General features: G+C 44.7%; 1 protein-coding gene across 1 annotated transcript in view; it reads right to left on the bottom strand.

Annotated features, from left to right (window-relative positions):
- The window catches only part of adgrg6 (adhesion G protein-coupled receptor G6), a 121455-nt gene that overhangs the window by 90168 nt on the left and 16931 nt on the right, over positions 1-14356 (bottom strand). Inside the window, exons 2-4 of the mRNA XM_078557478.1 lie at positions 13632-13732; positions 6260-6604; positions 1150-1767 (exon numbers count right to left, since the gene is read on the bottom strand). Of these exons, the coding sequence (XP_078413604.1) occupies positions 1150-1767; positions 6260-6604; positions 13632-13731 (1063 nt within the window). The 5' untranslated portion in view covers position 13732. The remainder of the gene's footprint in view (positions 1-1149; positions 1768-6259; positions 6605-13631; positions 13733-14356) is intronic.

Raw genomic sequence — 14356 nt, 5'->3', positions numbered from 1 at the left:
AGCTGTTAAGTGGTTAACCATCCCATCATCACTAGTGTGTGTGTACGTGTGTGTGTGTGTGAATGTGAGAGAGTGTGTGTGTGTGTATATATATAGGTAAATGTGTGTGAGAATCTGAGCATGTATGTGTCTTTGTTTGTCTGATAGTATGAGTGCACTTGAGTGTGTGTGTGTGTGTGTGTGAATGTGAGCATGTGAGAGTGTGTGTGTGTGTGAGAATGTGAGTATGTGAGAGTGTGTGTGTGTGTGAGAATGTGAGTATGTGAGAGTGTGTGTGTGTGTTTGTGTGTGTGTGTGTGAGAGAGAATGTGAGCATGTGAGAGTGTGTGTGTGTGTGTGTGTGTGAGAATGTGAGCATGTGAGAGAGTGTGTGTGTGTGTGTGTGTGAGAATGTGAGCATGTGAGAGAGAGTGTGTGTGTGTGTGTGTGTGTGTGTGTGAATGTGAGCATGTGAGAGTGTGTGTGTGTGTGTGAGAATGTGAGCATGTGAGAGTGTGTGTGTGAATGTGAGAGTGTGTGTGTGAGAGTGTGTGTGTGTGTGAATGTGAGAGTGCGTGTGTGAGAGTGTGTGTGTGTGTGAATGTGAGCATGACAGAGTGTGTGTGTGTGTGTGAATGTGAGAGTGCGTGTGTGTGTGTGAATGTAAGAGAGTGTGTGTATGAATGTGAGCATGAGAGTGTATGTGTGTGTGTGTGTGTGTGTAAATGAGAGAGTGTGTGTGTGTGTGAATGTGTGTGTGTGTGTGTGTGTGAATGAGAGAGTGTGTGTGTGTGTGAATGAGAGAGTGTGTGTGTGTGTGAATGGGAGAGTGTGTGTGTGTCTGTGTGAATGTGAGCATGTGAGTGTGTGTGTGTGAATGTTTTTGCATTTGTGAGTGTCAGTGAGAGTGAGTGTGAGAGAGTGTCTGTGTATGTGAAAGCGTGTACATTTGTCATCAATATTATTTGCCACCCATATCACAGTTGAGGCTCGTGCAGCTAATGTGCACTGATGTTCACTGAGCAGAAATGAACAAACATGAGGGAAATTACACTTGAAGGGTTGACTGGGAAAAATGCCAACGACGTATTATTGCACAGAAAATAATCGGATAAAGAGAGGATGAGGGACTCAAGAAACCAAACCCACCAAAGTTAGCAGCCTACTCACCACAGCTCAGATCACTGTCAGGTTCCAGCACACCAACAGGGATATCCCAGAACGAATTCTCCCAGTCCACGACATTCCCCATTTCATCACAAGTTAAGCCCAGCAGTGTGTCCCTGGGCATGCTGAAGTTCCAGAAGCGGAAGTTGTAGAGCTCACCGGTGTAGATTTTGCTGGCTGAAACCGTTCTCGGTGCCAGTGTGAGGGTGCCACTGCCCGCAATGACCTTGTTCTTGGATGCCCTGCAGGAGTTGCGCCGGGCCTTATCTTGGGTCTGGGTGATGACATTGCCAGAGCTCCCATCCCAGGCGATGCACAATCGGCGCCAAGAATCCGTGATCACCTCTTTGGAAAAATAGTCCTTCCAGAATTCAGCCACATCACACACCACATCGGAAATTGACAGACTGATGTCATTTTTGTTTCTCGTGAAACTGATCAGCGTTGCATCATTGCTGTCCGAGTAGGAGAACAAGGTCCATTTGTCCTTCACGGTGGTTGACTTGGCCTCCAGGCACACGGTGAACTGCTGCAGCTCTGGGATGGGGACTGAAGGGGAGATAGAGGCGGCCTGGCTTTTAGAAGTCAACACCACCTTCTGATTCCGCAGTGAGGCTGCCACTTGAACGTTAACCCAGAGAAAAGGGAGACAAAACAAAGAGCAGAATTCAGTTATGGAGGTACAGGAAGAGGACGTACAAACACAGAGTACAGAAAGGAGCAGACTCTATTGCTGAACAATGTGATGCATTCACTGCACAAAGCTGAACCATAGCATCTTATAGCCAAAGTGGATGCAGATCTCTGAAAGAGCTAAGCCAATTAATCCCACCCTTTCACCATTGCCCAGGAAGCTGTTTTCCCCAAAATGTGATTCAAGAACATAATATTCCTATTGACTGAATGCACCTTCAAACGTGCTGCAAGGTGACAATGCCATGTTATGGGCATCTTTGTGAGCCTTTCCACCACACGACAGAGTATCCTAAGAGACACGTGATTCTGGGTTGTTTTGTAATCCTAATGAGAGTCATAAAGCTACATATAATGAGAGAAATTTTGACATGATCACAGTACTATGCTAGTGTGATGGTACTTCTGTTTTTTTTTGATTCATTCATGGGATGTGTGTTTCGCTGGCTGGGCCCAGCATTTATTGCCCATCCTTAGTTGCCCTGGGGAAGGTGGTGGTGAGCTGCCTTCTTGAACCGCTGCAGTCCATGTGGTGTAGGTACACCCACAGTGCTGTTAGGAAGGGAGTTCCAGGATTTTGACCCAGCGACAGTGAAGGAACGGAAATATATTTCCAAGTCAGGATGGTGAGTGACTTGGAGGGGAACTTCCAGGTGCTGGTGTTCCCATCTATCTGCTGCCCTTGTCCGTCTAGATGGTAGTGGTCCTGGGATTGGAAGGTGTTGTCTACGGAGCCTCGGTGAATTTCTGCAGTGCATCTTGTAGATGGTACACACTGCTGCTACTGTGCATCGGTGGTGGAGGGAGTGAATGTTTGTGGATGTGGTGCCAATCAAGTGGGCTGCTTTGTCCTGGATGGTGTCAAGCTTCTCGAGTGTTGTGGGAGCTGCACTCACCCAAGCAAATGGGGAGAATTCCATCACACTCCTGACTTGTGCCTTGTAGATGGTGGACAGGCTTTGGGGAGTCAGGAGGTGAGTTACTCATCGCCGAATTCCTAGCCTCTGACCTGCTCTTGTAGCCACAGTATTTATATGGCTAGTCCAGCTCAGTTTCTGGTCAATGGTAACCCCCAGGATGTTGATAGTGGGGGATGCGTTGATGGTAATGCCATTGAACGTCAAGATTCTCTCCTGCTGGAGATGGTCATTGTTTGACACTTGTGTTGTGTTGTGCCACTTGTCAGCCCAAACTTGGATATTGTCCAGGTCTTGCTGCATTTAGACATGAACTGCTTCGGTATCTGAGGACTCACAAATGGTGCTGAACATTGTGCAATCATCAGCGAACATCCCCACTTCTGACTTTATGATGGAAGGAAGTTCATTGATGAAGCAGCTGAAGATGACTGGGCCCAGGACACTACCCTGAGGAACTCCTGCAGTGATGTCCTGGAGCTGAGATGACTGACCTCCAACAACCACAACCACCTTCCTACTTGCTAGGTATGAATCCAACCAGCAGAGAGTTTTCCCCCTGATTCCCATTGACTCCAGTTTCGTAAGGGCTCCTTGGTGCCACACTTGGTCAAATGCTGCCTTGATGTCAAGAGCAGTCACTCTGACCTCACCTCGGGAGTTCAGCTTTTGTGTCCATGTTTGAACCAAGGCTGTAACGAGGTCAGGAGCTGAATGACCCTGGTGGAACCCAAACTGGGCGTCAATTTTATTTGCGTCGGCATCACAGACTAATATCAGTATTCATGCTTAAGTTATTGAACCAGTAATCCAGAAGCCTGGAGTAACAATCCAGAGATTCAGAGTTCAAATCCCACTGTGACAGTTTGAGAATCTGAATTCAGTTTAAATACAAATCTAGGACTAAAGAAACTGGTATCAGTAAAAGTATGCATGGGAACCGTTGGATTGTTTCTGACATCCAAGTGATTCAACTGATGTCCTTTGGGAAAGGGAGCTTGTGTCTTGCCCTGTATGTGACTCCAGTCCCGCACCACCTCTGAAAGGGCCTAGCAAATAGCCACTTTCTCAAGACAGTGGGGGATGGGCAACAAATGCCCACATCCTGAGAACAAATTAAAGGCTAAAATTATGCTTGTTATGAGAATGAACGTGCTCTACCCAAGTGTGTTCGGTGCAGTGACAACCTACTGCTTCAGAAAGATTCTGGATCGATACCTGGGCGAGAACAGGATCAGAAGGACAGGGGCTGCACATGTGCAGAAACACCATCACCTTCAAATTGTGGAGCTTCAATAAGACGACCCACCTCTTCCTTTGAAGGACAACTAGAGAGGGACAATAAGTGTTGACTTTCCCAAGGATGCTGATATCTCAAGAATGAATGGCGATAATATCTCCAAGTCAGGATAGCGAGTGGCTTGGAGGGCAACCTGCAGGTAATGTTGTTCCCGTGCATCTACTGCCCTTGTCTTTCTAGGTGGTGGAGGTGATGGGTTTGGAAGGTGTGGCTGAAGAAGCCTTCGTGAGTTGCTGCAGTGCATCCAGAAGATAGCACCAGGGTTTGCTGAGAGGCCTGTGGAAACACAGGCAAGATGCCTGACTCCCACTTAACCTCTGAGCTGCCACTAAATCCCAGTGGGCTCAGGGATGATGGGTGTCAAGTGGCTTGTTAATGAGCCTAACTGACATGCTGCCGCCTAGAGGCAGGATTCCCACATCGGAGCCTTCCTGTCCCAATTTAATTCGGGACAGTTTTCCCGGCACTTGGAATCCAACGCGGCTACTTCTTCCCGATTCTCCTGTGCTCCTGCCACCATTCCCATTCTCACGGGTTCAATTAAATTCAACCCTCTAATTCTACCACTGAAAGAGTTGGGTTACTCCGACAAGTCAAAAGTTTCAGGATCACTTATATTGATTTCCTTTTAAACTAAACTAAAATTCTCAAACCCCAGTGGTGGGTTTACTTGGATTATTAGTCCAGGTCTCTGAGTTATCAGTCCAATAACATGAGCACTATACTACCATACCCCTCATCCACGGAAACATTGTGCAATGAGACTGTATAGCTCGGTCCATTTTGAATTCTACGTCAGTATTTTTCTCGAAGCAGTTAAGTGTTATTTTGAGCTGATGCTGTGGGGCCCAGATATACAGCTTACTTTCAGTTCAGTATTGTCCAAGTTCAGAGGCAAAATTTTGCCGTCGGCGAGCAGGGGGTGGGGCCCGCTTGCCGACGCAGGATGACATCAGGCGGAACCCCCGACATCATCCCGCCCCATTTAAATTTTCAGAAAGGCGGGGGCGCAGCAAAATCAGCTGCGGGCCCGCCGACCTGTCAATGGCCCATTGAGGCCATTGACATGATCATTGAAACAATTAAAGGACCTGCCCGTCCAACCTTAAGGTCGGCGGGTCGGCCAGGAGCCCCGGCGGGGAAGTGAGAAAACACGAAACCTCATCCAGTGGCGGGATGAGGTTTCATGCAGGGTTTTAAAAATTGTAATAAAGTTATTCTGTAAATTATGAACATGTTAGGGAATTTTTTTTTCTCTATTTTTAATATTTTTCAAAGTGGAAGCGATCTCCCTGAGGCTGCACTTAGCCTCAGGGAGATGTGCGCTCTATTGTGCGCATGCGCGAAAGAGCGCACTCTCGCTTTTAGGGAATCCCCCCCACCCGCACAGGGAGCGCATAGCGCTTCCTGCCGGGCGTCACACTGGGCGGGCCTTAATTGGCCCGCCCACGTAAAATGGCGGTGGGGCCCGCTTCTCCGGCGGGGATCGGCTCCCTGCCCGCCGGAGATTGGGTCATGCCTGCCCGCCCGGCAGGCAGAAAATTCTGCCCCAGATGTTACACTGGTCCATCCAGCTATTCGCTTTGTGGCTGGTACATTGAAGGGCCAGGTGTGCCATTGTTTTATTTCAGCTGGCTGAAACCACACACCTGTACTGATGTGCGTGTGCAGAATGCTTTTCAAACCACATAGCTGGCAACAAAATGCAAACCGCTTTAAGAAATGCTTGGTTGAGGAATTAGGTAAAAATCATCATTGATTAAGTACCTCAATGATTAGATCAATGGATACCTTGGAGGAGGTTACAGGCTGGAATCTAACTGAAGGGTTCAGATGGTTTATATAGAGAATAATTGATACCTTGGCACGTGTTACAGATTGGAATGTAATCGAGGGGTTCATATACAGAATAAAGGATATCTGGGAGTCAGTTCCAGAATGCAATAAAACAAATTTTCTGTCATCGTCACAGTGCAATTTGTGGGAGCTTGCTGTGCACAAATTGGCTACCAGGTTTCCTATATTACAACATTAACTATGCATCAAAAGTGCTGCATTGTCTGTAAAAGCAAGTGACCTGAGGTCATGAAAGGCACTATATAAATGCAAGCGTCTCTTCCTTTGGAGTACAGCGTTAGCCTTAGTGAACAATTCCGAAATCCACAAACTCACGTAGTTTTACGCCATTTCCTTTATCACATACCTTGTATGTAGGTGGCTCTGAAGCCCTTCTTTTGGATGCTAAAGTCAGTCTTGAACGTGACAATCATTTTACTCCCCGTGGAGTTCAACGTGAGGCCCTTAGCTGTGACACCGCAGAACTCTACGAACTCGGCCCCCGTGTTTATCGAAACAACGTCGTACAGGCATCTTTGGGCTTCCTCTAACTCGAACTCATGAAAGGTCAACTGTATGATAAATCCAGAAGGGGCTTGGATGGTCCAGAGACAATTTAAATTAGAAATATACTCTTGGGGGAAGCAAGGGGATGTGAAGTGTCCAGAGGGATGGGTCAGAGTCTCTGTGCAGTCTGAGCAGGCCAACACGGCTGAACCCCAACCAAAAGGGAAAAGAAAATGGAACACAATTATAATGGTCAATTTGACCTCGGAAAACTCAAATCGACACATATTGGACAGAGTCCCAGAAAGGTCAGGATAGGGAAGGCTGCCAAGATTTAGTTCCAGGCGTGCAGTCAGTCGCTTGACACCAATTCACAGGAACACAGCACTGGAATGTCACCAACTACAGTCTGGACCCTCTGGGCTCACGACAGGATTTCACCTCAGACACCCCAAACCCTAACACCCTCACAATTCCCTACCTGAAAGTGCCAACTGATGCTGGGCTGTTGTGTGTAACTGTCCACCACTCAAACCGACTCAATAAACTCCACGCGATTGACTGGACAGTGATTGACAGCAGGCGAGCAGTATCATAGGGAAATGGGAGCAGGAGGAGGCCATTCAGCCCCTCGAGTCTGTTCCACCATTCGGTTACATCATGGCCAACCTGCATCTATACTCCATCTATCCACCTCCATAACCCTTCATACCCTTAACCAACAAAGCCGATCAATCTCAGTTTTGAAATTCGCAACTGACCTCCAGCATTAATTACTTTTTGGGGGGATGGAGTACTAGATCTCCAATAGCCTGTGTGTCAACAAGTGCTTCCTAACATCATGGCTCTATCCTAAGGTTATGCCCCCTTGTTCTGGAATGTCCCATCAGAGGAAATGGTTTCTCTCTACCCACCTTACCAACTTTTATCAAAGCTGAAACCAATCGTGTCCTTACTAGGGAGGGAAATTCCTTACATGTGCTGGGTGCAAACAGACTGCCACCCCATCCTTAATCGTGTCCTTACTAGGGAGGGAAATTCCTTACATGTGCTGGGTGCAAACAGACTGCCACCCCATCCTTAATCGTGTCCTTACTAGGGAGGGAAATTCCTTACATGTGCTGGGTGCAAACAGACTGCCACCCCATCCTTAATCGTGTCCTTACTAGGGAGGGAAATTCCTTACATGTGCTGGGTGCAAACAGACTGCCACCCCATCCTTTACAGTCATAGTACTGTATGATTTCGTTATGTGCAGAGGGTAGAGGGAATTTGCCCTCGCCTGACTCCTCACTACCTTGAATCATCCAACTATTTCATTTCACCTATCGCAAAGTCCCGTTCACCCATCACCCCTGCCCTCACTGTCCTACATTGGCTCCTGGTCCGGCAACGCTTTGATTTTAAAATTCTCATCCTTGTATTCAAATCCCTCTAGGGCCTCACCCCCTCTCCATCTCTGTAATCTCCTCCAATCCTGCAATCCTGTGGGATACCTGCACTCCTCCAATTCTGACAATATGTTTAAAAGTTGGGAAACTCGAATCCAATAGGTTTGCTGCGCGAGAGCGGGTTTGATGGAGCACTTGTTGGCAGGAGCTCCCTGGCGGTGGGCAAGGGGGGTGCCAGATAAGGCTGGAGCCTCTCAGTGAGGGCCCAGTCAGCCCTTTTGCAATAAGGTGCCCTTGGGTTAGACTGTCCTATGGTGAAGCATTCCTCATTCCACACCTTTATTGGAGCACCTTCCAGCAAGTGCCACTAGCTTGTAGACTAGAGTGGGAGCACTATTTGAACTTGTCCATTACTTAGCCTAAGCCCAATCCGCCAACTGATTCTAGCATCTTCCTGTTTCTGTGCGCTTCAAGTACCACTCAGCCCAAACGTATTCATTGGGGTTTAATCTATTTAAGAGCCAGGAACAAATGCACTGCCTGAATAGGGATAATGGGTCCAGAACTGTAGCAGAAACAGTGTGTCAATGCTGTGAAGACATTGAGATGAGAAGAGGTTGCAGTTTTAGCACCAGCAAGGCAAGAGAAGCAGCAAACGCAGAGATAGTCAGGGCTGCACACGTCATTCAGGCGATGCATAGACGTGTAGAGTTGTTTGTGGGTTTTGGTAACTCTTTTTACATGCTTGCAACAGTCAATGGTTATCAGAGTGTCACAAAACACAAAGCATTACAATGTCTTCTTCTAAAACTGAGCCCAATCACTTCTATTCCCCATTCTTTACTCTTAGGCACATCTTTCCTGTCATCCTTAAAACCTACCTCTTTGAACAAGCTTTTAACCACCTGTCTTTCTTTGGCTCGATGTCCAATTTTGTCTAACAACACTTCTGTAAAGTGCCTCAGGATATTTTTTGCTACGTTAAAGGTGCTATATAAATGCAAGTTGTTGTTTTGACATTCAAGTGCAGACAAGCACAATCAACAACACTCAGATCAGCAATGCATAAGACTGTACACTACATAGCACCGGGCACAATCAACAATACAAAAGAGCTATGAACTATACTGACCAATAACACCAATATATAACAACATCAACAGTGCCAAACACAAATAATAATACATAACACTGCAGGCATGCTACTGTTCAAGCACACCACCACCCAACAACCCCTTCACCTCCTCTACCTCTAACTAGGACAAGAGCCACAGTGTCATCAGTACACCATCAATTTCAAGTGACATGCCATTCTGGACATGTCTGTCATTGCTGGGTCTGGCAATTTATTGCCTAATACCCTCCTAGGAGCACTATTACCTTAAGGACTGTAATGGATCAAAAAGAAGGCATACTACCATCTTCCCAAAGCAACTAGGTATGGCCCCTGTTAGTATTGCCCACATCCCAAGAATGAATTAAGCATAATACTATAAATTACACTCAATGCTATTGGCAATACATAACACAATTAGCAATAGCTAATTGTAATTCATCATATCATGTTATAAATTACAATTTCCTCATTATATAACAATGTGAAATATACATAATACTATGAATGATAGACAATGCTGCCAATTATATGTAACACTATCTACTACCAGCAATTTGTAACACTAATAATCATACATAACACAGTCAACAATGCAGAGCACAAGGCATAATTCGCAATCACAATTAACAATGGCCATCATTGTCAACAATACGGAAAACTGCCTCCATTATCAACAGTACATAGCATTGTCAGGTATATAAAACACTACTCCTAACACATAACTAAACAATGCCCAATGTTATCAGCAATATTCAACCTTATCAAACTCTATGTCATTAATATCCAATATTATCAATATGCATCACCACCTACTTCATACAATGAGATCAAAAACGCACAACACCCTCAGTTACACATATTATCATTTCTACCTAACATGATCATAACTTCCACAGCGTTGCTACTGCCCAGCATTATGAGTGGTGCCAATAATATCCATGGAATTAACACTATTAGCATCATCTCCATTTCTAACACAACAGGAGAACCTTAATTGACAATCCACACTTCCAACTGTCCATTCAGAATTGTAACAAAGTCAGTATTCCAGGCATTCTTTACATTTTCAGCCCCAATAATATATTATATCAAAAGTATCACCTACTCATGCTATCAGAGACATCTGTAAGTTTCCCTCTGTCAATGAGGAACATCCATTCTAACCATCATCACTGATATTCCCCATTTCCACAGCCTCCACACTATGTCAGCAACATTCAACAATTCCTAGCATCATGAAAGTAATGTCGAACAGGCATAGGGCATTTGGCTTTTAAATCTTCCTCCTTCATAGACCATATACCACCATGTCATGGATTGTATCCAAACCATTTAATCTCATGGCTGTAAACTGTGTTTAATTATTCATTGCAGATAATCAAGCAAAACTGCCAAATACTTCCCTCCACTACAATTATTCAATGCTGCCTTACTCCACTTAAACATCCTCTTTACTTCTGGTCCTTGGAATACAGGAAGTATGAAATCCCATGAAATATTTGATCATTTGAGCCCTGCATCTATCCCTATAACCCTCAATCCAATTCCTAACCCAATATTTATCCACCTCCCTTTTTGACATTTACATTTAGCTCTGTAAAGTGGTTTTGATAGTCAGACTCCATCCTTCATTTTGATGTAAATAAAATCTCAACCAATGAGGCTGTTTCTTCACATGCAAACATAAATGCTGACAGGCTAGTTGACTATGGCCTCAGCGCAGCAGAACCCTATCGTCAACCCCAATGTCCACTCTAGTGAGCCTAACTCATCATGAGATGCTGGACAACCAGGACCCTCTCCGAAGCCTAAAGATAATCACTGCCATTGTAAAAACAAACACTTAAGGGTAAATTTTGCAAGGACACAATTTTTCAATGTACTGGTTGTGCGATGCCTAGTCATAAATCTTACAATATAGCCCTTAATTCATTCATGAGACGTTGGCCTGCTCACTATTTTAACCCATTCATTGTAGTGAGTTAATGCCTTTGCCCACTAAAATCCATGCTCATTCATGCCTTTGTTATCTCTAGACTTGACCATTTCAACACATTCCTGGTTGACCTCACATCTTCCAAATCTCTGCTGTCAAGTTCAATTTGTCCATCACCCCCTCAATTATCTATATTGGCTCCTGATTAAACAACGCCTCAATTTGAAAATTTTCATCTTTGTTTTCAAATCACTCCATGCTCTCGCCTATCCTTATCTCTGAAATCTCCTCCAGACCCCTAGCTCTCTGAGGTCTCTGTGCTCTTCCAAATCTGGTCTTTTGAGTAAGCCCCAATTTTAATCGCTCCAACAATAGCAGCCATGTCTTCAGCATCTAGGTTCCAGGCTCATGAATTCCCTCCTAAATCTCTCTGCCTCTCTACATCTCTCCTGTCCTTCAAAACCCTCCTTAAGCTCTTAGTCACTGCTCCTAATATCTCCTTTTTATGGTTTGGCATCAATTTTGGATCTGATTGCACTCCTGGGAAATGCTTTGAGACGTTTCACTAAACTAAAGAAGCTATACAAGTGCAAGTTGTTGTTACTGTACACCACCAATGTTGGTGGCATTTGTCAATATGCCCCATGTTATTACTCTCTACAACAATAATTATTACTTTGTTGATGATATTTTGTTTACGATGCCTTTCAAGACACTGCACAAAGCAACTGCTTGTTCCTCAAATTCCTACCGCTTTCTCCCATCCTCTACCGAAGATGTGGTCTTGTGTTGAGGTCGGTTTCATGTGAGTCACAGCCCTCCGCCCTACAGCTCCCTTTCCCACGTGAGACAAAAGCAGTAAATTGTAGCAGGCTATTTCTCAGCGGGAGCCATTTACTGCTCTTGGCCCAGTATGACACGCCCGCGCACTTTCCAAACTCAGAAGCGGACAGGCCGATTCTAGCACCCGCTATGAATGGTTCTATGGGAGAACAAGCACCCAAGCCCAGAGTGGCAGTCGCTCACGATACCTTCCTGTTCTGTATGAACTGATGCCACACAAGGTAGTGCCCACTGCCCACTGCCCTGAAGCTTTCAATCAGAAGAGACGTGAGAGGAATAGAGGGCCAAGACACACTAGCCATGACTTGTTAGGATCAGGGAGTGATTCAGAATACAAGCAACCTCTTGAAGTACAACCAGGCTTGCCTTTCAGAGCGCTCAAGTGGTTTAAATCATGCACATATGTTAGTTCGTTATGCAGGATTTAGTTCCATTAATGAAAGCAAGCTTGGCAAGAGAAAGGGAATGGAATAAACTGGTAGCACAGAAAAAGGACAAGTGGAATGGAACAAATTAGAAATTAGATTAAGAGAAAATCATAGTATACTGTACACAATAAAACAAGCGACCATTTCAATGAAGACATTAATTTAAAACCTGCTGCTGTCGATATCAGTGCCTATTATTAAGTGTTTTGATACTGTTTTGTTTATTATTTCATATAGATCTTAACCGATCTATAATTTATTAAAATACAGATGTCTTCACAGCCTTCCTGTGGTTGCATTTCTCTCACAATTTTATGCCAACATTCCACATTGTAAATTCCTACATCCTGTGTCCACATGTCAAATGGAAATTGGCTATGTAAACTTGTCACGCTGTAATTACACTCCCCCAACAGTGGTGGCACTGTAGCAGTCATCAGCTTTGCCTAACCCAACTCCTCAGCCTGTGTAGTTGGGAAACCCCTTCTCTCCAACCGGCTCTACTTCCATCTTTCTCAAATTGCTGTACAAATTGCTGATCAACTGTAAGTTTATTTACATGTTAAAGATTATCTGCACTCACTTTCTGTCAACTTTTTCCCCTTCTAAGTTCCTATGCCCATATTTGCAATATGCAAATTGATAAGTTGCAATTGCATCCCATCGCAGCACCACCACTGCTGGGAAGGTAAAATTACACCCTGGAAAGTTTATATTGTCAGTGTTCATCAACAGACCATTTACTTCAACTGGTCTATGCCAGTGTTTATGCTCAGAGCCTCCCCCTACCCTTCTACATCTCACCCTATTAGCATAAACTTCTATTCTTTTTCCACTCATGTGCTTATCTAGCTTCCCCTTAAATGTATCTATACTATTCATCTCAACCGCTCCCTGGTGTAGCGAGTTCCACATTCTCACCACTCTCTGGGTAAAGAAGCTTTTTTTAATTCCTTATTTGCACTCTTGGTGACTATCTTGTATTCATGGACACTAGTTCTGGTCACCCCTACAAGTGGAAACATTTTCTCTACATCCACTACATTCTCTACATGCCTTATTTCCAGTATCTCTTTGCAAATCTTGACATAGGAGTTTATATTGGAAACATTAAAAAAAAGGATAAAGCGTATGGTTCGATAGTGAAATTGAATTTTATCTGCAGGCTCTTAGTCCAATTATCCCCCTCCCTCCGCCTCTAACCCTGCTTAACCTGAAGATTCCACTTGCCTTGACTCACTGTGAACAAAAATACAGGAGATCTGTTCACTTAAAGCAGACATCTCAATGTAGCAATCACTGTGGAATGTCACTTTATGAATTCACCCGCTAACATCGCCAGCAGCGGTTTCTGGACTACTAGATTTAAAACATTCGAAATAAAAAAAAAAGACAATGTTTTACTTAAAAAGAAGTCATCTTTTTAAAATGAGCCAGAAACGTCACATCAACTGTGAAAACAATCAAAACTGAAAATGATGATTTCCTCCCACTTGCTGAGAAAGAGATTTGCTTACCTGTGGGATCTAGACAGGTTGCGAAAACAGCCAAATGGCAGAGAAAATTCCGGATGCTCCAGCCTCGGTAGAAGCACCACTCACTGGCTTTCTGGGACATCCTGCAGGAAACAAACAGGCCCGAGGGTGCAGAGAAACAAGAGTAAGTCTTCAGAGAAATGATTGGCTCCCTTTCAGCAGGGCTGTAGCCTTTACACAATCTTTGTTCCAAATCAGCAAAATATTCCCCACTGCTTATTTTACACATAATTACACAGCTTGTCCAAACAAGGCACTTTAGGCTGGGAATACCACCGGAGTGCTCCCGCTCCTCCTCCATAACTTTGCCGGAAAACAGGACTGCGACCGCACTTCCAGGCATGGATTGGCTGGGGAGGGGGTGCAGCTCCAAGAAAATTTCAACTCCAGTTTCCTTCTTTTTATTCATTCATGGGGTGTGGGCATCACTGGTTAGCCCATCCCTCATTACTCCTTGCTCAGAGGGCATTTAAGAGCCAATCACATTGCTGTGGGTCTGGAGTCACATGTAGGCCAGACCAGGCGAGGGCAGCAGATTTCCTTCCCTAAAAGGGCGTTAGTGAACCAGATGGGTTTTCATGACAATCGGCACAGGTTTCTTGGTCATCATCGGACTTTTAATTCCAGATTTTTATTGAATTCAAATTTCACCATCTGCTATGTTGGGATTTGAACCCAGGTCATTACCCTGGGACTACTCTGAAATA

The sequence above is a fragment of the Cetorhinus maximus genome, chromosome 14 (assembly GCF_964194155.1).
Source record: "Cetorhinus maximus chromosome 14, sCetMax3.hap1.1, whole genome shotgun sequence".
Classification (NCBI taxonomy): domain Eukaryota; kingdom Metazoa; phylum Chordata; class Chondrichthyes; order Lamniformes; family Cetorhinidae; genus Cetorhinus; species Cetorhinus maximus.
The sequence above is the reverse complement of the archived record's forward strand: the minus strand, read 5'-3'. Positions and strand labels throughout refer to the sequence as shown.